At 40.7% G+C, this 23,458-nt stretch overlaps 1 protein-coding gene across 1 annotated transcript in view; it reads left to right on the top strand.

The window, feature by feature from the left end:
- Positions 1–23,458, top strand: part of BRF1 (BRF1 RNA polymerase III transcription initiation factor subunit) — a 172,263-nt gene that overhangs the window by 36,974 nt on the left and 111,831 nt on the right. Inside the window, exon 3 of the mRNA XM_015630574.3 lies at positions 6,178–6,351. Within this exon, the coding sequence (XP_015486060.1) occupies positions 6,178–6,351 (174 nt within the window). The remainder of the gene's footprint in view (positions 1–6,177; positions 6,352–23,458) is intronic.

Genomic DNA, 23,458 nt, shown 5'->3' with positions numbered 1-23,458 from the left:
TTTTTTATTTCACAAGGTTATTTTTAACACATGTCAGTTTACTGGTTTGGTTTTCTGTTCATTGCCACAAACAGTTTTGCTGGCACAGTTGGTGAAATATCGTAGTGAAAGGGCCAGGAACTGTTTTATTCTGCTGAGATAAGAGGAACAGAGTGTACCCTTGGGCAGCCCCTGGAGCAGGTCTGCCAGGTGACACAAGCACTGGGGATGCATCAGTCGGAGCGGGGCCAAGTGTTCCCGGGCTCCAGGGTGCACAGCCTGGGGACTGACACATCCCATAGAGGAACTGCGAAGTTCTTGTGTGGAACAGCTTTGGGGATGTGGGGTGCACCCACAACCAGATGGCAAGATAGGGATTTGGAGCTAGGCTCGAGTCAGACAGGGTGTGGGCACGAGGCCACCATGGTCATCACTTTCCTCACCGGCAATTAGGTGTTACTGGGAATAACTCTTAGCTAACCTTGATAAAATTAAACTTGTTACTGTGCTGGGTCAGCACTGCTGCAATGTCCTGCTGTGCTGCTACTTTTACTGCTCATTGGCCTTTTTCCTTACAGGCTCACAGGGATAAATGTGTTCCTCACTCCCAGTATTGCGTGTGTGGCTGGAAATGCTCGGTGTGAACGCTGCAGCCGTCGCCTTGCTTCCCTCCCTTTAAATGATTTCTTGTCTTTGATCACAGGACTCTCCCCTTGATTAGGCTGCTGGGACCAGCCTTCATGAGTGTAGTAGCCTCACTGGACTGTCCCTGTTGTGCCTTTGTTTGTTTGTTTTACTGATTTGTAATACAAATAACATAGAAGCCTGGCATAGAGCAAAGAGCAGGAAATTCATTCAGGCTTTGAGCTGGGAATTGCTGAAATTGAAAGATGTGACAAAGCATGCAGGGATGCTCACACATAAAAACTGCTCTTTTTTCCCTTTTTTTTTTTTTTGGAGTTCTTTAGGGGAGCCTTTTCAAAGAAAGAGAAGGAATGAAAACCCAAATGCAGAACAAAATCTGCACATAAAATTCAGTCGGTAAAGGAGTTCAAATTCTGTAAATGAACACTGAAGCAAAAACCATCCAAAATGTTTCTTTTAATAGAATCTAGTGTTTGTTACCATAACAATCCTTTTTGCAAAAGAAGGATTACTGCTGTTAACATGACGCTGTTCCCTGCTTCAGGTGGCACTAGTTTCCAGGGCCCCTTGAGCAAATTGCAGAAAGGGGGGAAATTCATATGCCTGCATTTTGATGATGCACTTTAGTATCATAATAACAATTCATTTAGGCTCTGGCTTTGTACTGCCTGTTATTTCCCTAGGAACTTATGCTTTGTCCTGACAAGTACTATGGAATAGCAGTGTCACAGCCTCTGTCAGACTGAAGGAAAGGCTGCAGATGAGCAGGCAGAAGCCACATAAGAGTAATGTAGAGCTGTAGCTGCTTGACATTACTGACTTTTAAGGGGTCCAAAAAAAGGTATGATTCCTCTCGCATTGGGGAAGAGAACAAGATGTTTCTGTAGTAATGAGATCATAAAAGAAAGAAAATTACTTGTAAAGAATATGTCTGATTTTCCCTCTTTTTCTACTTTGCTTCTATTATAACTTAAGCTGCAGTTTTGCTTTCAACTGCCTCTTGTGTAAGCATTTAATAGAACCAAGATATTCTGCAAATCTATTTTTTTTTGACAGTGATTTCTAGCCTACACATTTTATTTTGTAATAACCACTATTTCCTCTGTCAAAAGAATGGAAATTATCTGAAATAAAAGGATAGTAGTGTTCAGGGGTCTTATATGAACTTGTCCCTTCAGGTCTGTTGTGCTTGTTCAAAGCATTGTGGTTGGCATTGGATGAGAAGATGATGGTGTTTCTTTCAGCATGCTCAGAGTAGATGGGTAGAAACACTTTTTTTTTTAGTTGGCTTGGAACTAAAAGCTGAAAAGGGCCTTTTGTTTTTTGCTGCAGATTCAGGAGCGTGATAAACTTTACTACTTGGTAGCCTGGGAACTTGATTTTGTGTGTTGATTACAGAAGTGCAAACTTCTCTCTTTCTCTCACTTCTCCCCCTGCCTCCCCCTCCACCCCGATGGTATGATGAGCCTTTAGAAATAAATGGGAATTGTGTGGTGTGTGCTCTGTGCATCACAGAATTTCTGTAGTTTCTAGACTTTTGTTCTTTTGCTCTTTAAAAGAAAATTTATTACTTTTTACTGGTGAGGAAAGGGGGAGGATTTTTGAAACCTTGCTCTTGGGCTTGTCCTGCCTTTTTAAAAAGACACTGTTCCCTGCCCTTCTCCCAAAGGTACTTAGATGCCAATTTTCTTGCCATCACTAAATTGCAAAGGCAGCATGAAGTGTAAGCTTTGACCTCAAAGGTGCTATTTCTTGGGGTTTAAAAAAAGAATCCCAGCATCTGTCAAAAACCTGTAAGGCCCCAAAGGGACAATGCTTATTGCAAGTTACGAATAAAAGATGTACCTACTTAAAGACTTGTTTTACCTCTGTATATTTTGTATTATAACTTGTGCTTCTACATAGCAATTTGAAAAAAAAAATGCAATACTTAATTCTGGATCTTCCACGTGAATGTATTTCCTTTATTGTACTGAGATAGTAGCTGCAGCTTTTTGGAGCCAGGGTCCCACTGAAACTTTTTAAAAAGCTGTCCTGCAGGATAAAATGGATTTGAAAGTCAGGAAGGTGTTGTAAGTGTTCTATAACCCAGAGCATGACAGGTGTGTCAGTTCTTTTCCATCCGGTAGAGAATTCATTGGGGTTTGTAACACTGTGATGGAATGGGGTGAACACCGAGTGGAGCAGATTGCTAATAAACCGAGTTGTATTGTTGGATATTCCCACTGTTTTGGCTGAGATCCTCAATCCCCAGGCTTGTTGCATCCTTGCAGCTGGCGGGAGCAGCTCGCTGGGACCGTACGGCGAGAGCAGCGCGAGGGCTGGCTGGAGCCACGCTGGGAGTCACAGCAGAGATGGACACAGGAGGGAATCAGCAAATGCAAGCTTATAAATGCCACCCAGCTAGCGAGGAGCAGTGGGAGTGGGAGGATGTTCAAGGGCTGATGGCCATAATGCAGTGCTGTAGGTCTGCTGGAGGGAATTGCTCATCTTCCCAGCCCTGGAGCTTGCAGCTGCTCGGCAGCTCCTCCCTGCACTGACCCTGCTGCTGGGGGAGCAGTATTCCAGGGCTTAGCAAGGTTTGTGGCTGCCACTGCTCAATTTTGAGGACTTCTCATATTGAGGACTGGCAGTATGAATGAATGAATATTTGGACTCTTTTCTTGTTTGTCAGCAGTAACTGGAGCATTGGATAGAGGGTTTATTTTGAACAGTTGTTATCTTAAGTCAAATTTCTCTATGTATGAACATCTGCTCTTCAGATACCAACACATTAAATCACTGTATTTATAGTTAAATAAAACGTTACGGAGACAAATTTTTCACTCTGGAAATGCCAGATTGGCCAGCTATGAAGAAAAGGTTGGAAGTCACAAAATGATATACATTTGGTTGTCATCTGACTAGGGTGAGGGCATCTACAGTGGCTTGGTTGTGTACTGCAGTACTTAGGTGACAGCATCTAGCTGATACCTGCCTTTTCTTGGACTCTCTGAAGTGCATTCTTGAATCTGGGAAGGAACCAGAAGGAGTAAAGGATATCTTGAAGTCTCCTGTGGAGAAATCTAGAAGCCTGATTACTAATGCAAACTTTTCCAGCTATTTTTTTCTTAGTGTTACATAAGATACCAGAAAAATAGAATTTTGTTGTCATGTTAAATTCAAGGGGCGGAGGTGGTGATGGGGAAACAACAATGCTTTTGATCTTTCTTTAGTAAATAGGAGACTGGTTACAGAATATAAATGTTTATCTTAGATGATGCTGTAAGCAGTACATTTCTTTCTCTCTTCTCACAAATAAGGACAAAACTAAATTAGTCATCAAGATACACAATTTCTAGGATGATTCTTGTCCTGAATTAAGTTGTTCATTTTGGGGATAAGCAACAGTGTAACAGTTGTCTTGTTTTTCCACAAACTGTATGACTGATATAATACCACAGAGCAGCTTGAGGGAGTCCTAACACACAGAATTAAAGCCTTCTCTGGTCTGCAGAAGGCTGAGTAAAACATTCAGAGAAATAGCATTTCCTAAATAGACAAGTACCTTTCTCTTAGATCTCTTTGGTATTTTTTCAGTAGACAATTCTCCCTAAAGTAATTCTTCTTTAAAATATTGATGGTGGATGAAGAGCTCAGCTGAAAATGCATATATTGCTCAAACAAACATACTGTTTTCTTAGGATGGATTATGATGAATTAATTATATTTCAACATTTGAAATTAAGAAAAGGTTAAATACGCAGAATATTAATGGTAGCTTGGGGATGGGAGCAGCTCAGTGGTGAAAATAGCTTATGAAAGAAATTAATTTCAAGTATCTTCCTCTATGTTATTCTTTATTCCTCTTTTGGTATGTTCTTTGTTTTTGAAGGGAAGCTGCTTTGCTGCCACTGCAAAATGAGTTTTTAGTGCACTCAAGTGCGTTTTTTTCTCCCCTAATGAGTATAAACTGATTCTTTCTTAGGGCCACAAGAAGTAGCATACAGACTATAGATTGTGAAATTCTGGAAAGACCAGGTGCTAGTTAGTACCTTAATTTTAGGAAGTTGTGGTATTTGTGTTTGAGGCTGGTGAGTGCCAGTCCAGGGCCTGCTGATGGCAGTGGAAAAACTGTTCACCTAATAGGGTTTAGGATTACCCTTGAGTAGCTTATCGTGCCCACACCTCCCATGGAGGGTGATGGATGCTCTGCTCTTACTTCTTTGTCCAAACATGTTACACCTGGTTGACCAATGTGCCTTAAAGGCCACCTTTCTTGGTGGTGAGTGCAATAATTCCCACATGTGCAGGAAGGAGAAGCTGCTGCTTTGTGGCAGCTCCTGTTTGGCCAGAGTCCTGCTGACCCCAGCTGCCTGGCTGGAGTCACTTATTGTTAAAACCAGCATCTTTGGCAAAAGGTTGTTTGCAGGTGAAGCATTTTTACCAGGTTATTAGTGATGATGGTGTAGGGATTTGTGTAAAATTCGGATGTCTGGTCTCTGCAAGAGCTAATGGTGTTCTGGGAAGCATCGTGTGGTTGCCATTGCTTCCTGTGAGCAGTGGTGGGCAGGGCAGGCACCTTTGTGCCCCTTCCACAAGCTGCTCCTGACATCTCTGAAGGGAACAGATGAGAGTTTCCTGTAAATACGTGTGCTGGAAACATCTGCCCGGCACATTGAATTAAAGGATTTTTCTTGATGTGCTGTCTGACCCCTCATGCTGAGGAACTTGAGTACTCTGCTTTCCTCGTGACTTCCCCATCTTTTTCTTAAGCTGTCTTTTCGGCACATTCTTCTGAAGCAGGAGCTGTGGGGACAGATTGGACCTTGCTTCCCGCATCTGTCCCAGCAGCTGCATCACTTCCTGCCATGAATCATCTGAAACACACTTTTTTCTTTTTATTGTTTTATTTAAGGGTGAAGGCACATTTGTTTCCTGAAGCCACAAGCTAACCTAAGTAATCAGGCAGACAAGCCTCAAATGAAGGCCAGGATGCAAACGTGTTAGGAGGAAGGAAATGTCTCCCATCATTGGGATCATGGGCAAGCCAGGAGCAGAGCTTTTTCCTTGTGGACTTCATTTGTGGTCAGAGGAACAGCAAACTCCATCACTTCTTGGAGAGCTGCTGCAAAATGTCTTCTCTGTTTGCACATCAGTGTCAAACACATCATGACCTCTGGTTTTTGGCTACACCTAATCAAGTGCTAATTAGCAAATGATGTTAAGGGAGAGTGGCATAATCTTTTGTCTGAGAAGTCTTGGCTATGGCTTGGGTCCTCTGTGGGACTGTCATTTTTTTTTGTGTTTGTGGCTTAGTTTTCCAGAGCTCATTGATTGCATGTGTTTCAATTTTAGCAGTCCAAAATAAGGCGCTTTTTTTTTGTCCTAAGAAGCTGAGGCTAAATAGTTCATGAAACTTGAGAGATCATTGTATTTCAAAACCAGATGACATCCAAAATCTGCCTCCTCAATTTTGTCTTAAAAAACTCCCCCAACACTAAAAGACTCCAACCTAAAAGCACATTAACTGCATAGTTATTAAGCTTTTCTTTTCCTTCTTAATTTTTCTAGGGAAGCGCCAGATTCACCACTTGGGAAACCAGCTTCAACTCAATCAACACTGTCTGGATACTGCCTTTAATTTTTTCAAGATGGCAGTGAGCAAACATCTAACTCGGGGCAGAAAGACAACCCACGTCATTGCTGCCTGTCTCTACCTGGTGTGTAGGACAGAGGGAACTCCTCGTATCCTTTCACAGTTATAAAATGTAAATAAATAGAAGACTCACTTTTAGCAAGTCAACTATCCCAATTAGACCTTGTTTCAAAATGTGAAAAGGTAGGTGTTCAAGAGCTAACTTGGTCATTGCTGGTTTTATACACTGAAGTGAATTGGGAGTGTTTTCCTGTGGTTGAAGTAAATTTTTTCCCTTTCGAAATGTACAATACTTAGTGTTTAATGCTATAAATGTCACTCTGCCTCTATCACTAACTCTGAATTTCTTCTTTCCCAACATTTGCTTCAAGTATAAAATTGTACTTCTCCTGTGCTTTGCTAGGGTTTATTATTTGTGGAGTATTTTTTTGTTTATTTTGTTTTTCTCTTTTAAAGTAAATGACAGTTAACCCCAAAGCTCCTGCAGTGTCAGCATCAAAGAACAGATTAGAGTTCCAGTGGGTTTTCCATCAACATATTTGGATATCCTTCTTCTGATACTTGCTGGAAGGACAGTATTACTCTTTTTTTTAGTTTTTGAAGAAAAAAAAAAAAGTTTGATAAATTCTGAAATTTGCTCAAAAATCATACAGGAAATCAGTGGCTGGAGCTGCACACAGGGCAGATTTCCAAGTGAGTACTCCCTGCTTTACCATCCCTATTTTTGTCTCCAATCCACATAAGCTTTAAACCATCCAAATTAATTTGTTTTACATGTTTTTATTTATTTCATGTTGTGTTTTAGTTGCTCGAATTTAGAGTTTAGTATCAAACAATTACTTCTGTTTCTCTGGCTCTGAGCAACCTGGTCTAGTGAAAGGTGGATTAGAACTGGATGTATTTTAAGACCCCTTCCAACCCCCAAACCATTCTATCATTTTATCATTCTACAATTCTGTGTTTAGTTCCTTTCTGCTTTAAAATAGTATATCCCTATCTTCAGTATTCTGATTTGATGCTTTTCCTAGATAGCTGCTCATTCTATATTTTTGCAGTTGAACAGTTTCGTTTTTCTTTTAAGACTGAGATGATTTGTTTTGTAGTTTCAGAAACTATATTCATTATTCTAAATGTAGTACTTTCTGATCTTGTAGTAGTGTTGTGGTCATTGTATTTGCATATTTAAAAAAATGTGGTTTTGCAGGAATAATGGTATTTGAAGGTAGGCTTGCCTGGTCATTTCTACAGTGAAGTCTCCATATGAACTTTGAACAGTAGCAGTCTATCATTGCCATAAAGGCAGTGTTGATTTTAAGGTGTTATTGATATTTTGATAACATATCTTCCAGGTAACTATCTGAAAGAGGGTAGGATTAGATTAGCTATTAAAAAATTCTTTACAGTGAGGGAACTGAGGGTTTGGCACAGGTTACCCAGAGCAGCTGTGGCTGCCCCATTCCTGGGGGTGTTCAAGGACACGTTGGATTGGGCTCTAAACAACCTAGTCTGGTGGAGGGTGTCACTGCCCATGGCAGGGGTGTTGAAAGTAAATTATCTCTAAAATCCCTCTTATGATTCTGTGTTATATTTATGCTCGTGTCATGTTTAAAGTAATTTATTTACGGTTGTTATTTGATACTTCTGAATGATAACCCAGCTGTAATATGCAAATCCATTTTTCCCCACTGATAGTGATAAAAAGCATTTGAAGAAATGTGGGCTGTAAGAGGCAGATAGGTGCCCTGCAATGTACAGCCATCTGTGCAGCAAGTGTAGCTAACATGTAGCAAACAAATAAGGCAAAAATAATTTACTTGTTTTTTAACCTTTTTTTCAGTATTACAGTATGTATCTCATTTATGTGCAAGGTGTACTGGTCTGGTTGACACTTAATAAATCCCTAAATGAATTTACCAGCTTTTTTTGTTAAATGGAGATAATGTCCTGTGTGATACTTCACATAAAATACTAGGATTAAATGAATAAAACTGCAAAGATGTGTTTTGTCTTTCTGTATCAATAATACTCCCTCATTTGCACAGTTACTGTGCTACCTGGGAATGAAAAGCTTGTTGTGGATGTCCATACAGCTCAATATTTTTAGTGTTTATTTTTTTAAAAATCCATTAGATAAACTTAATTTTGTAGTTGATATTAAGAATTTAACCTTTGTCACTTTGGGAGAGGGAATTCATTCAGTTTCAGCCTGTGTTCTACTGTGGTTTTGTTTGTTTTGTTTTGTTTTCTTTTCTATTGCTATTTAAAATCCAGTGTAGTTTGAAAAGCAAACCCCAAATAAATTATGGACTCTCAACACTGAAATACAAAATCCTTATATGGTATCTTTTCCTTTCATGAGAAACTTGAAAACCCAAGGGCTATGGGTGCAAATTGCTGACCTTTGAAATTAGAATTCGTTCAAGACTCCGTACATTAATTATGATGATCATTATCAGCATGTTATATTTCTTCCCAGCTTAAATCTGGCAATACAGACCTGGGCCATGGGAGGCAGGGGTGTTCCCAGGGCCTTTGGAGCAAAGGGGCCGAGACCAGGTGTAGAGAGGATGGCCATGTGACAGAGTGCTTTAACAAGAGTTAAAATCCATATTCAGGGTAATAAACTTGCCATTGGTTTTGGTCTTCTGGAGAAGGTGCCGAGGAGGGCTTGGGAAGGGAAGCAGTACAATGAATAATTCTGTACAAAGGACATGCAGTATTTTTAACACTTCAACTTTTAAATGCACTGCTCAGTTGAGATCCTGAGTTTTAAAGTGTTCATTGTCATTGTGTTAACTTTATAATTCTAACAAAGAAATGTGGAAGAAATTCAGAAAAGGAAATGAAAGGCTGGAGTTTATTGAAAGTATTTTAAAGGAAAGAGGTGATGTGGAAGAAGTAGCAAAGGGCAACAGCATCCTCAGAACTGAGAGACAGCTTGTTAATTTTGGGTGGCCCAGATGAGTTTTCTGAGTGACTTGGGAGTTATGGAGGTAAGAGACATTACCTGGGACCAGAATAGTGTTAGCAGTAGAAGACATCACGTTTCTTAAAAAGCTGTGTGGTAGAAGGAGCAAAAATGCCTGGGGAGGTACAGGGAAATGTAGTAAGGGACTGAAGTGACAAGAAATGTTGTGTTCTTGTGGCAGAACCACAGGAGTGGGAAGCATTTGGAGAGGGAAAAGAGAACTTAATTGTGTCTGCAAGTTCAGTTTGAGGGAGTGGAATGTATTTATCTGACATGGTTATCTGCTTATTCTTCTTTTTTTCATAATGTACATGTCGCCAGCCAGCCTCTGTGAAAATGTGAAGCATACTGTAGCCAAGTCTACTAGTGCAGTCTGAATAATGCCTGAATAAACCTCAGCCTGAAATAGGAAAACATTATGTTCTCCTTGGTTCTTACGCGCTATTTAATTAATGCAAAAATGCAAAATATTCTGCTAACTGAATTTTTTTGATCTGAAAAAATAAGTTCCAGAACTTAAGGAGAAAATACAGATTTGTTTATCTGAAGAGCAGCTTTTATTTGTTATCCTTTAGAAAGTTTTGTATATATTATTTGAGATGTGAATTGATTTTACATCATTTTATGGTTTTTATGAGGTTATGTGACAAACCCCCACAATGCAGCCACTTTGGCATAGCTTTTCATTTGCCTTCCTTTATTGCTTGTCAGTGTTAATGTTTTCCAGGGAAAACAGCTTGCTAACTGTTAGCTGGATCTGGGAGGTGTTTCATCCTTCTGATGAGTTGCCTATAAAAACTTCAATTTATTTTTCTCTTTACAGAACATGTCAATGTGTCTTTATTATCAGTGTCAGAAGTAAAGATATAATGCAAAAATTACAGCTGAATGAGACAGTGGTTTTTAAACCCTCAGGTGATGGAACCTGTTGTCCCCCTCCCAGGGACTGAGCGATGCTGAGCGTTTCCAGTGACGTCTGACTTTGTCTGGCACTGCCAGCGCTCCGGGCAGTTCAGACTCTGCCTTTTAATTTGTTTCTTGGAATAGTAACAGCCCTCAGTTGTTTCTCTTTAATGTTTTGAACAGCTTTTCCACCCCTACACATGTTAGAATGGAAACAAAGGTTGTTTTAGCTGTTCCCAAGAGAGGGAACTTGGGAAGAGTCAGGGAGGGTGTTTGAGTGACGGATGGGCTCAGCTGTAACCTGTGCCTGCCCCAGGGTCACTCGGGAACAATGACAGCCTGGCCAGGATTTTCCAGGTGGGATATCAGCTTGTTTCAATCGAGGAACATTTCATTCTCTTTGTAATCCTGTTACTGTACACAACGGTTAGAACTGTACAACTGTCCATTCTTTTGTGTAATATTTTCCAGTGCTATCACCTGGGGTCTTTTATAGCAGCATTTTACATGGTAAATGTCTTTTATCCCTCACACATGCACCTTTTGTATACTATTTATTTATTCTTTTCCTTTGAAGCTCTCTGAAAAATACACCATTATTTGTAAACCAAATCCTGTCTTGTCAGAGCATAGTAAATAAAACGTTTTCCACATGAGAAGAGTCCCTGCAAAGTTCCCTCACCAGCTATCTTGTGTAAATATCCCTCTGTTTGCCTCTGAAGGTAAATTCAGGGCAGGTTTTTCTCCCTTCAGTAAAGCTGATCAGTTTTGATGATGGGGGGCTCTGAGCTGGGAAGCCTCTGAGACTGGGGCTGAGTTATTCAGGGGGTCTTTGGTGGCTTTTTTTGTCAGAGGACAGAGGTGGGATCCTCCTGGGGTCAGACCAAGGCAACCAAGTGAGGTCTCTCTCCTGAGCTGTTTGCAAAAGAACATTTCTGATAAATGTATAAGAAAAACAACCTCTTCAATTTGGACGTTGGGAGCAGAAGGCTGTCAGGAGAATGTGTGGTGCCTTGAAGTCTTTCAGATGTAAACTTGAGCTGGGTGGGAAAGCATAAGGAGCTTTTCCTCCCTGGCTTCCTCTGCCCTGTGAACCTCCCTTTTGTTTGAGGGAGGATCACGAAGTCACTGCCGGATCCCAGCAGGCAAGAAGGGTTTGGGAAAAAGCTGGGCAGCTGAATGGGGCAGCACTTTGTTATTTCCTATGTCTGCAGTACTTGTACTTTATTGCCAAGCTATTTGAAAGTCTCTTGGTTTAATGTGTTTATTTTCATGTCACAGAGAGGGAAGTTGCGAGTATTTATCTTCATTTCCAGGTGCAGAACTAAGGCTAAGTGACACATTCAGAGTTACCCAGAAAATCTGTGATGGAATAAGGAATTGGTTTCTTTAATCCTTAGTCAGGCAGCAGCTCCTGGGCTTTTCTGCCATGTTGGTGTTTGCACGAGGAGTTCAGCTAATTTCCTCCTGAGCATTAGCAGCTCTGTCAGCTCCATGCTGTCCTGGGAAGCTTTGTACAGCCTCGCCATGAGAGTCATTGGTGGATACATTCTTTGTTTCTCTACGAACACTTCAAGGTCTGTCTTTGCAATGAAAAGGGCAAGACTTCCTTTTTTATTAGAAATGAAAAATTAGATCTCCAGCAATCTTTTGACCTCTACTAAAACTTCCTGGAGCCAGCAGGCCCTAGTGTTCCTGATTAAAAAGTTAACTTTTGAAATTAGGCTTTAATCAAGAAAATTTTAAAGCTGTGGTTAGGGAGGTTAATAAAACCAGTTTCTATTTCTCTCTGGTTAAGGACTTTCTTTTTAGTAACTGACCTTTTACTTTTTTTTAATTAACTGCTGTTGCATTGAAAATGTGTGTTGTTCAAGTGTGGAGTGTGACAAGGACATAAGAGAATAAAACTGGATTTTAAATTGCACAGTTAAAATACATATAATATTTACTGAGGCAAATTACTTCATTTCACTGTGTGGTAAAAGATGCCAAGATCTTACTTCATAGTAAGTTGAATAGAATATTTTCAGTTGGAACTGATCTACTGTGATTATCCAGCCCAACTGCTTGACCAATTCAGGGCTGACCAAAATTTATACCATGATGTTAAGGGTATTTTCCAAATGCTTCTTAAGCACAGACAGGCCAAGGGCTTTGACCACCTCTCTAGGAAGATTGTTCCAGTGTTTGACCACATTGTTGGTAAAGAAATGTTTCCTAATGAAGCATTTGCTTGGACTTGAAGGCTTGCAAAAGCCTTGTTCACTTAATTTCAAAATGAAGTTCTAAAATTATTGTGTTTTTAAGTGGATGGACTTTAGCTGGAAGAGTTTCATCTATTAAGAAAAAATTGCTGCCTTAAATAGGGTGTGACTGTTGTTGCCCCATGTCATTTGCATAGATTTCCAAAGAGTTAGGTGTTTGGTAATGCTTGGCTTTTATGATCATTCCTATTTAGTACCACACAAGAAAATGCTGGAGATGTAGGGAAGAGGGCAGCCAGGGACAGCAACAGAAGTTTAATTTCTGCACCTTAATTTCTCCCCATCACCCTCTCCTCCAGCCAGGGCTGGACCTGTTGAAATTCAACAGCAGGGCTCATGACCTGGAGCCTGCAAATCCAGTCTGCTTTTCCACAGAATGAAGAAGACTCATATCATCTTTCACTTGCAGTGCTGCCTCACACATTTTTTCCCTATAAAGAGGTACGTATAAAGCAAGTGTGGTGCTGAGAGAATGACATCTTTTGTGTTTCCAGTTGGTGAGAAACTAAAATTTTCCTTTCCATGTGCTCACTGAGATTGTGTATTTCACTGTGTGGCTCTGTCCTCTTCCCTGCTGCATCCCCTTACTTCCAGGGCTGCTCATGGGCAGGCAGCAGTGGGACAGAGAGGCAGAAGGAGCCTCTCAGGTATCTCACCTGGACTCCAGCTGGGTTGTAGGAGAGCCCATGTTTCCTTAGGTCCTCTGGATGACTTTGTAGCATCTGAAGTGGTGCTGGGTACTTGAATTGCTCCACCTGTGTCTGGTGGTTGGCAGTGGTTTTTTAAAGAGAATTCCTTCCTGAGGAGAAAACAACCTGAAGCCTTTCAAACTGGTTGTGTGGCTCTGTACCCTGGGGGACAGGGCTGGGGACATGGTTAGTGGCCCTCAGGTTCTCCTCTTGTCCCTTGGAGGGGGAAGCCATAATCCTTACTTGTGCCTGACTCAGATGTGGCAGGAAAACAGGGAGTGTGATTGCTGACTGGAATTATCCTGCAGGGTGCCCTGTTCTGGAAGTCATCGAAGCTTTCTGCTGGGAGACTGCCATTTTAATGTGGAGATTCTGTACTTGGGTGATTTCCTTTGTTCCTTTAAGATTCTGAAAATATAAAAGGGGAAGGGAACTTTACATTGTGGTGTGTGTCAACTCAACATCTGACTGTTTAAATCCTTGTGCTCAATGCCCATTACGGATGCTGCAGGGAGGGAGGGGAAAAGCTGCTGTAAGTGCAGTAGTGATAATTGACCCACTTAAGAGAGCTGCTCTAATTTTGCATGTTACAGCATCCTGGAAATTCAGATAAGAATGTTGATCTCTCCAGCTAATAGGATTTCTAAATATATCATCCAAAAGAAGCAGGAGGACTGCAATTTTGCACGCATATGTGTGTGCTCAGGCTAATGTTTTGTTTAAGAACTGCACACTCTGAAAATTTGCTTTTCTGTTCACTTGTTACTAACTCTGGATAAAATAGAGCTTGACCTTTGGTCCTGCCAAGGGGAGACCTGATCATTCCCCATTAAATTCACTGATGAAATTCTCACCAGCTTTTGTGTGGAGGGGTGACCAACTTTTTTCCTTTCAGGATGTTGGCACACGGCAGGTGGCTCAAATTGTCAGCTTTTCCATAATGCAGCATTAAACAAACCATCTGCAGAGGTGGAGAGGGGGACAGGGTCACAAGATGGCTTATCAAGATTACGTATTTTGGCTGATGTTGATAGCTTTGTTTTCCTCATTTAAGGGAAATTTTGAATAGTAAAGGTCAAAATATTACTCTTTTGAAATTGTCTGCAGAAATACTTTATTGCTGTACAGAGCAGAGTGTTTCAAGTCTCTGTCTGGGCAGTTTTTTCTCAAAGCACAGCACTGGGGTGGCCTCAGCTCCAGACCTGGGTGCAGTTTTGGTCACCACAATATAAAAAATAAATTAAGTTGTTGAGTGTCCAAAGGAGGGCCACGAGGATGGTGAAGGGCTATGAGGGGAAGCCATACAAAGAGCAGCTGAGATCTTGTGGGTTGTTCGGCCTGGAAAAGAGGAGACTGAGGGGAGACCTCATTGCAGCCTATAACTTCCTTGTGGGGGAAGAGAAGGGGCAGACACTGATGTCTTTTCTGTGGTGACCAGTGCCAGGAGCCAAGGGAATCCCCTGAAGCTGTGCCAGGGGAGGTTTGCGTTGGGTATCAGGTAAAGGTTCTTGACCCAGAGAGTGACTCGGCACTGGAACAGCTCCCCAGAGAGGTGATCACAGCACAAAGCCTGACAGAGCTCATGAAATATTTGGACAATGCTCTTGGACATACGGTGTGATTCTTGAGGGGTCCTATGCAGGGTCAGGAGCTGGACTTTGATGATTCTTGTGGGTCCTTTTGAACTCAGGGTGTTCTACGACTGCTGAAGACCTTGGGGATTACCATCAGTAGAGCTGCTGCACCTACGTTGTTTTCATTGTGGAGGTCCTTTGCCCTTGTCCATCATACCTTCCTGTGCTGGGACAATCAAGAATCACTGTTGCCTTTTGAAATGAAGGGACAGGCTTCTGGAGTAAGTTCACTGAAGCCTTTGTCACTGTGGGCTTGAATTACATGATGTGTGGGTAGGAGATGTGTTTGGCAGCCCTGTGCCCCATCACCATGTCAGGCCTTGTGTAACCCAGAAATACTTACAGCAGAGGCATCTGAGCCAGATTTTTAATGTGTGCAATCCTGGTCTGTTACTGCATGCATAAAAACAATAATTAATGTAAAGGAATTGCATGATCTGTCCTCTTAGTAATTATTCTCCAGTTTGGGGTGTCTGTACTGACAAGACATTCTCATGGTAAAGGTGAAACAAGGAAAGAATCAGAAGCTGGGAGCAGGAGAGATAGAAAGGCATCAGTAATTCCATGGTAGAAATACATGGGACAGCCCTCACTGGCAGCACTGAGAGGGAGTGAAGCTGCAAGGTGGTGGCAGAGGCATGGGGGATAACCACGGGAACAACATCAGGGTGGGTTCTGGGTGATGGATGAGGGGAGGGAAGTGTGATGGCAGGAGGCCTCCTTCCAGGGAAATAAATACAAAGGAGGGATGATAAGGAAGGGATCACACCTCTGATGTCTTTGACCTTCAGCAATCCTTGCATGCTTGTGAAAATAAATATTTAACAATCTTCTTAAAGCTTGTTTAAAAGAGGAAATAATTAGATTGGCTTTCTGCTTAATACGGTTTATCTCTGCATCTGAATTTTGGGGCTTATGTCAGCAAAACCAGAATTATAACTGGGTGGTGTTTTGACCTGATGGGAGCTAATATGTTGCTAACACCAGCTAAATAAAAACAGTGGGGTACAGCTGGTCATTGTGCAGCCTGTTCTTGCTTTTGTCAGAGGATGTGCTGGATATGGTGTGGCATGAGGAGGAGATGCTTCCCCTTCCTTCCCTTCATGGCCGCGCCCCTCTTAAGGAAAAAAAAAAAATTAAAAAAGAAAAAGCGTTACCTGATGCTTTGTTTAAACAAATCCTGATGGCAAACATGATCAATTATGATTGATGTTTTTGATTTGGTCACTGAAAAATATTTCTGGTTGTAGCCATCACTACTATTTTATGCATTTTAGGAGTTTAAAAGTCAATTAGAAAATTAAATGCTCTCTTTCATTAAAATAGAAGATTGTGTATTTGAATTTTAATGCACTAAGAATGCTGCCTCAGAACACAAATTAATTTTATTAGATTAATTAAGATCAGTAATGCAAAATAGGCTGAACAAAAGCCAGTGCATTGAGACCTATAAGCCCTTCTCTGCTTGCTATCTGCAAATATTTTAGCTTGAGGTTTTCTCAAACTCTCCACTTTCATCCTATTGTTTAGTCTTACGCAGATTTTTCAGTCTTGCAGTTTTTGATGTCTTAAGAATAAAGTGAAGATATATCAGAGAAACAATATTACCTGTCAAATTTGTTTTGTAAAAATAGGATTCATTCTCACACCTGACCTGGCCTTGCCTTATATCTTGAAAGTGATCTTGATAATGATTGCTTACATCCTAGTAAAGTATAAGCCTTTTAAAAATGGGTAAAGGTCCTTCTCAAGAGCTATCTTCTTTCCTTCAGATGTTTGTCACTAGGATTTTGTGTGCATGATGTAGTTTTCATACGCAAATTCTCATACTGGAATTGCTTCTCAATGAAACATTTTTAGCATTTTGTAATTCATGCCAAGTACAATGGTGAGCTGAGCCTTTTTTAACTTTCCCCTGTCTTTATGGCAAGTCCATGTCCTTCCTCGAAGGCAAAAGAAAATGTCTTTTCAGTTCAACTGCCAGACTGGCTCAGTATTGTTGTAAGTATGAATGATGTAATACTCAATCACATGATGGTATGTCTGCTATTTTCCCCTCTTTGAGAGAGAATAATCTTTCCATCTTATGCAGTTTCGAGAGTCTGGGAAAATAACAGCCTTAAATGAGGCCCAAAAGAACCAAAATCTTGATTTCTTCCAGAGCTTTTCTTTTGAAGCCAGATGTTCCCCATGTCTTCTTTATTTTGACTTGCTAATTGGAAATAAGATGTTAAAGATAACGTGTGCTTTGAAGCTTGTGTATTGTGTATTTTATTTAGATTTAATGCTTTAAACATTTGACAATAAAACATAAATTGTGGAGCTCTCATCTTTAGATCAGCTGTAAGTGAATCATTTAAGTTTTCAACATCCTTCCAGTTTGGGAGAAATGCAGTAGTCTCAGTGATGTTTTGACTGCATGTGTTAGTAAAGTGCTATGAGAGTTGCTAATCAGTATTTTTTTAAATGGAGATATATTGCTGTTTCTTCAATGAAGGCGCAGTTTGGCTCCCAAAAATAAAGTCTCAGCTTATGCTTCATCAAGGAGTAGAAATCTGAGTGCTCTTCAGATTCCTTTTGTGTTGATAAGCAAGGAGGAATAGTGAACAATATATTTTATGTTGTCATATGTCATAATGGAAAGCAAATTTTGAAAGAGGGGAGATACATAGACTGAAAAAAAAGAAGCCTGTTTGTGTGGACAAAAAATAGCATGTAACTTCTACTAGGCTATAATATTTTTAATACGGAGAGAAAACTATGCAGTGTAAATTCATATTCAGCAATGTGACATGTACTAACCAAAATGGAAAAGTCCTTATTATATAAAAAACAGAACTCCAAACATTGCCTCTGTCTTATTGTCAGGAGAATTTCTCACTTTATCCATTTTACAGTATTTTTCCTTATGCAATTGTTCTTTTAAACTTTTGATTGTGCCTGTAGTGGCCTTGCAGCTTCCAAGGGAAAACAAAGTTGGTTTTGTCATTTCAGGGCTGTAATGTGTGGCACATTAGGGCAAACAAGGAGCTGGTGTTTCAAGTTAGACTGCAGAAAATTTGAGAGGTTACCAAACCTGCTCATTTCTGAAAAAGCACCACCGTGCCCTTGCTTTGCAAGGATTTTGCCCTGTCCTAGTTCACTTGCATTAAAAATACACTTTTTTCCTTTCCTTAATGAATCCATGGCTTCAAAGAAATTGCAGTTCTGCCTATCCTGCTCTGAAGGCTTGGAGCTTAAAGAGCTGTAATATATATTATAGCTCTATAAGAGCTATATAGCTATGTGAGATTATAGATGCTTTTCTGTGACTCTTGCTTTTGGGCAAAAGAGCTGGGCTGTCTAAATTGAGACTATTTCTTTTGAAATTTGCCATTGAAATCACCAGTGGACCATCCTTTATCTCCAGGGAAAGGAGGAAAGAAATGCAAAATAATTTTTAGTCATTACTGAGGAAGTCTTCTTTTAAAGAGACATCGGGAGGTTTCAGCTGCTGCCTCTCACTTGGTACCTGGGATCAGAGAACATTCAGTTCGTACTTATCTGGAGTTCAAAGTTTGGTTTTCCCACATGAGTGCTTTTAAGTTCTGCAGAATCTAAGCTGAATTTTCTTTTCCATTTGAAAACTTCTGATCCTTAAAGGATCAGTCTTCTAGAGGATGCACCAGATGGACTGCATCTGTGCTGCTGTCCCTGAGGGACTCCAGATCACTGCATTCTTGTCACATCTGGAGGACCCAGTTCATTGCCAATAATTATTTCCAGTGCATATTCAGTTATAGTTTTTCAGCTGAAAAATATTTTTTTGTCAATGTTCAGTTTAATATTTATTATCATTCACCTTGACTCTAAACTCTCCCTCTGGCAGAGGAAAGCAACTCAAGTATTGACTGCTGCTGTACTCATTCCTCTAACTTTGAATGGGTGGCTTCAGTGTCTCAGCTGTTTCTCAGAGTCATTCAATGGTGAAACAAGAGAATCATCCAGTCCTTGATTTCTGCTGATAATGTTGGCAGCACTCCCAGCAGAGCTGTGAACTGGTCACTTTCCTTCTGCTCCAACTGGAGAATTTGGAACACCATCAGGAGCCGAGAACATTGGCTGAGAGGTAGTATCCACAACATGAGGGCAGCATCAATAAAAGAAGCTTCAAAGTGTAGCTTGACAGAAGTGTTTCATTACAGCAGTCCTTCCTACTGACAGGCTCTTGGATAGGATGAAAGACAATACAATGTATTTTCCACTGTTTCTTCAGCAGTCAGCAGTGTGATACAGGGAAATGTTTGTATAGGTAATGTATCTGAAGGTGATGAAATATGTAGAAAAGCCTGTGTCCTATGCAGAAATGTAGAATAATTAAGATTAGAAGGGGCCTGTATAAGTAATTTCTCCATTCCCTGCTTACATCCTCAGTTGATTACGAAGGAATGTTGAATGTCTTTAGCAATGGACACGTCATATTCTCTGTGGGCTTTGCTACTGTCACTCCAAATGTTTTTTTCCAAATGTGTAAACAGATTTTTTCTTGTTACAGTTTGCTTCTGAGAAGAATTTTGCTCCTTCTTCTCTGTACCCTCTCATTAGCCAGTGTTAGGTGTCTCCTAAAGCCAGGTTGACAAGCCTGGCTCTCTCAGCTTTTCCTTGTAAATCACATGTTCCAGCCCCTCAACCATATCAGCATCACTCTGCTGTTGTACTTGAGAACCCAGATCTGACCATGGCTCTCTAGGTGCAGCCTCACTGGTGGTCAGTAGAGCAGAATATCCACTTCCCTGGACTGCTGGCTGCACTTTGGCTAGGACAGCTCAGTACCTGTTTGGCCTTTCTCAAGTGCAAGAGCCTGCTGCTGGCTGCTGCTCAGCTTTTCTGTGGGGACATCCTGCTCTTTTGTGCCAGCTGTTTTCCCTGGACAGCCCCAGCCCGTACTGTAGCAAAGGGTTACTCTGTCTTTGCGTGTCAGGCTTTTTAGGAAGCTGAAAGACAGATGTAGCTCCTGTCAGCCCAGTTCTCCAGCCTCCCAAGATCCCCCTGAGTGGAGCCCCGGCCTCTGCTGTAGCACTGCTGGCCCAGCTTGGTGCCATCTGCATACCTGCCTGGGGTGCCTCTGCCTCCCTGTCTCCCTGCTAATGGAGACAGCATTGTCCCCAAGGGATGCCTGCAGCACCTGTCTGCTAATTGCACTTTGTACTATTAATCACAGCCCTTCAGACCTGGCAGTGCAGCCAATTTAATGCTTGCCTAGGCCAGCAAGCCATGCCATGATGTCTCAACAACTTGGCTTTAAGAACACGTTGGCAGACCACGTGTTCAGCTTTGCTGAAGTCACAGTGAGCCACTTCCATTGCAGTGCCAGTGTCCCTGAGCTGGTGTTGGTTGGGGGCCATGTGGAACTGGTGGGTAGGTGACACTTTGCACAGGGGTGCAGCTGAGCTTTGTCTGTGCACAGAGCAGATTTTTTGGCTGGTGCTCTGCATGGAGAATTTCTCTTTGCTCAGGGTCTGGAGCTATCTGTCTTCTGATGAGCAACATTGAAGCCAAAATCAAAGCTCATTGATTTAATTTCAGAGTGACTAAACCTGCTCCTGGCTTGCACCAGATTTACTTCTGTAAGGGGAGTTAAAAGCTGAGGGGTGTCAGGGTTGAACACTGCCCATTCTCCTTTTGAAGCTGTTGTTGCTGTGCAATCTGAAACACAAGAATTGTGAGGCCGGGAGAAAGGCAGACAAGTGGAATCTTTTGTAGGTGAATGGCCAAGCTTAGAGAGGAAGTATATCTAGTTCAGCTTCTTTCTCTAAGGTTACTCCTGTGTGTTTCTTTTCTTACAGATTTATTAATTATATATTATTCTCTTGACCTAATGCCTAAACAGTTGTGGCAGTAGGACTGTAATTCCAGTTTGCCTCCTCCCAGCTGAGGATCCTGTTGGTGGAGGTGTAGAATTTGTAGTGTTTTATGGAGAAGGTCAGTATTCTCATCTTCTGATTGGAGAAACTGAGGCACAGAAGGGAAGCAAAGTGGCTTGTTCATCAAGATGTAAATAATTTTGCGTCCTCTGTACATCTAGACCTCTTACTACTGCCTCCCATAATGTAGGAACCCTGTTGTACATATTGCTTTATATTTAATTTTTCTAAGACACTAGACTATACTTTTCCAAGTATATTGGCTAAATACATTGGAATTTTTAGCTAAAATTTCCAAGAGGAGCAAATTCTGCACTAGCTCTGGTATTGCACTGAGCTTGTTAGTAAAACTCTAGGCTGAATTTATAAATCTCAGTGGTGAGAAAAAAGTGATCATTTTTCTTGAAAGCTTTGCAAATATGACACAATCAGTGAGCAGCTGTAAACATGAGGCTCACAATAGCATTCTCAGTTGTTGTTCAGAGCAGAGCTGTATTTTAGGAGTTTGCCGTCAGCGTGCTGGATAATGTTATTTGAAATCACACTGCTGGGTTACAATAAAACTACTGCAAGACGCTGTGAAAGGTGTCTAAGGAGATCTTTCCCAGCATATCACTGGCAGTTTTTATTTTCCCAGAGGCAGATGATATGTACATCATTACTGACTTTTTTTTTTTGCTTTCTCTCATGAAGAATTCCAGCCGCTGAGATAAGTTTACAGCTTCTTAAAAACTGATAATGACAGAGCAGTCTCTGTGCTGTAAGCGAGACATGAGATAAGTGCTTGCCATTGCTACAGCATTCAAAGGAAGATAATAAAAGGATAAAAGTTTAAAATGACACTTCGGAAAATACCTTATTTTCCAGCTTGATTAAAGCTATTTAATGAAAGTTGTTAACTTTTAAGAATATGAGAAATGCCATTTGCAAATAAATTAACTTCAGTATGTTCACTAACTGATGCTGTGCAACATTGTCTTGAGATGCTTTGAGAGTTCCTACCTAAGTGAAGGAAATATTGACAGTAATGCCATCAGAATTCCAATATCTTTGACAAGTGAATTGTACCAGATTGCTTACTGAATACCTGAGTTTTCAGTAGGATATCAGTGTGGGTGTTCTGTCTCCTTCCTACCCTCTGTTCTCCCTGCACACCTTGCCCCAGTAAATGGTTTTCCTTCATCCTTAATCATCCCTTCATAAAGATGTGTGACCAATAACAAAGGAGTTTGCACTCACTTTTTTTTTCTTGACACTGAAAATTGATATCTGTGCTTACAAAGTGATTTTAGAGCAAATTGGTGCAAAATTGAATTAAATATTAAACTAAATAAAGTATTTTAAAGTTATTGTAGGAGGTGCTATGTGTGTTGGATAATAAAAGCATGAAAATTAGGACTGTCATACTTGAAAGGAGGGACTGAATCTGTGATTTCTCTTGCATCTCTTTATTGCAAGAACTTCATGATATCTCTTAGCTGTTAAACCCTTTTGCATGTTTTGCACAGGGAGACAAATTTCTTTCTTGATTTGTGTAGAAAGGATGTAGCTTGGGTCTTTCAAAGGCAGGGAGCTGGTCTGAAAAAGAATTGTTGCCCGTAAAGTTAGTCTCCTGCCAGGGTATTATAGCTGCAATACATTTGAAAGCTTGTTTCTTTGGCCTTCTGGGGAAACTCGGGAACCCCAGAGCCAAAATGTGGATTATATAATCAGAATATTTCAGAGCATTTTACCAATGAAGGGGAAAATGTTATCTTCATTATAAAAACATGATAAAGGATGGAATGTTTTTTGTTGGGCAGTGGCAAAAATGGAAACAGAAATCCAGAGTCCTGAGGCACAGCCAAGATTCCCTCTGGGTTATGCCTTTCAATTTCTTGGGAAAGATAGATTCCCAAAGGGAAGCATTTGTTTCCCATCCTTTTGTGTAGATAAAATACAAAGTGTATCAAATGCCTGTGACTGTATTTTCCCTGCTTAATAGAACACCTCAAAGATTTATTCTTGTAATTGAACTCCCTGAAAAGTTAGATGCCTTTAAAATCTCAGATATGCAAACTTGTCTCTCCACCTGCTCTATTATGCTTGTTCAAGGACCAAATTTAATCGTGTTCTAGAGACAACATTTTGAGACATAAATTTGTTTTAACTTTAAAATCCAGTATATTAGGTCCTTGAAGAGAATGTCATATTGAGAATTGTATTCATTTCAAGTTATGATGTATCACTTGTACCTAGCCCTGAAAGGTATTTTAAATTGGTATTTGGTATTTTGAAAGTTAGAAAAGCTGTTGCAGTTCTTTTTGTTTGTTTTTATTCAGTTTTTACTGAGCTCTGCTCAGTTGGGCTGAACAGAAAGTATCAGTGTATCTTCTTACCCTGCCAGCGACAGCTAAAGGCAATCTCTCACTTGTGAATTGCTGGGAAGTAGAAGTGAGGACGTGTTTGCATATTGCATCTTGTCCACAGGTTGGTAAATTCAGACGTGCTAACTCAGTGCTTCTGTCTGTTGTCATATCCCAAGATACCTGGGTAGCTGTCCAAGGAGGTAATTTGAGTTTTCTACTTTCCTATTGCCAAATAAACCTCCCCTGAACACTCCTCCAGTCGTACTTTAAAGTGCAAGAGGCATTATTATATAATTCAGTAAAATGCTTTATTAGTAACTCATTTGGGATATGCTGCTATTTATGAACCATAAAGCAACTCTGTAATAAAAACCAAATTCATCATACCTCAGTGCTGTTATGACTTACGTAGTTTTCTGCTACAGTGAGCATGCAGGAATCTTTTTTTAGGTTTGGTGTAGGCATTTCTTAAGTAGAAAGCATGGGC

This window comes from Parus major, chromosome 5, assembly GCF_001522545.3.
Source record: "Parus major isolate Abel chromosome 5, Parus_major1.1, whole genome shotgun sequence".
Classification (NCBI taxonomy): domain Eukaryota; kingdom Metazoa; phylum Chordata; class Aves; order Passeriformes; family Paridae; genus Parus; species Parus major.
The sequence above is the reverse complement of the archived record's forward strand: the minus strand, read 5'-3'. Positions and strand labels throughout refer to the sequence as shown.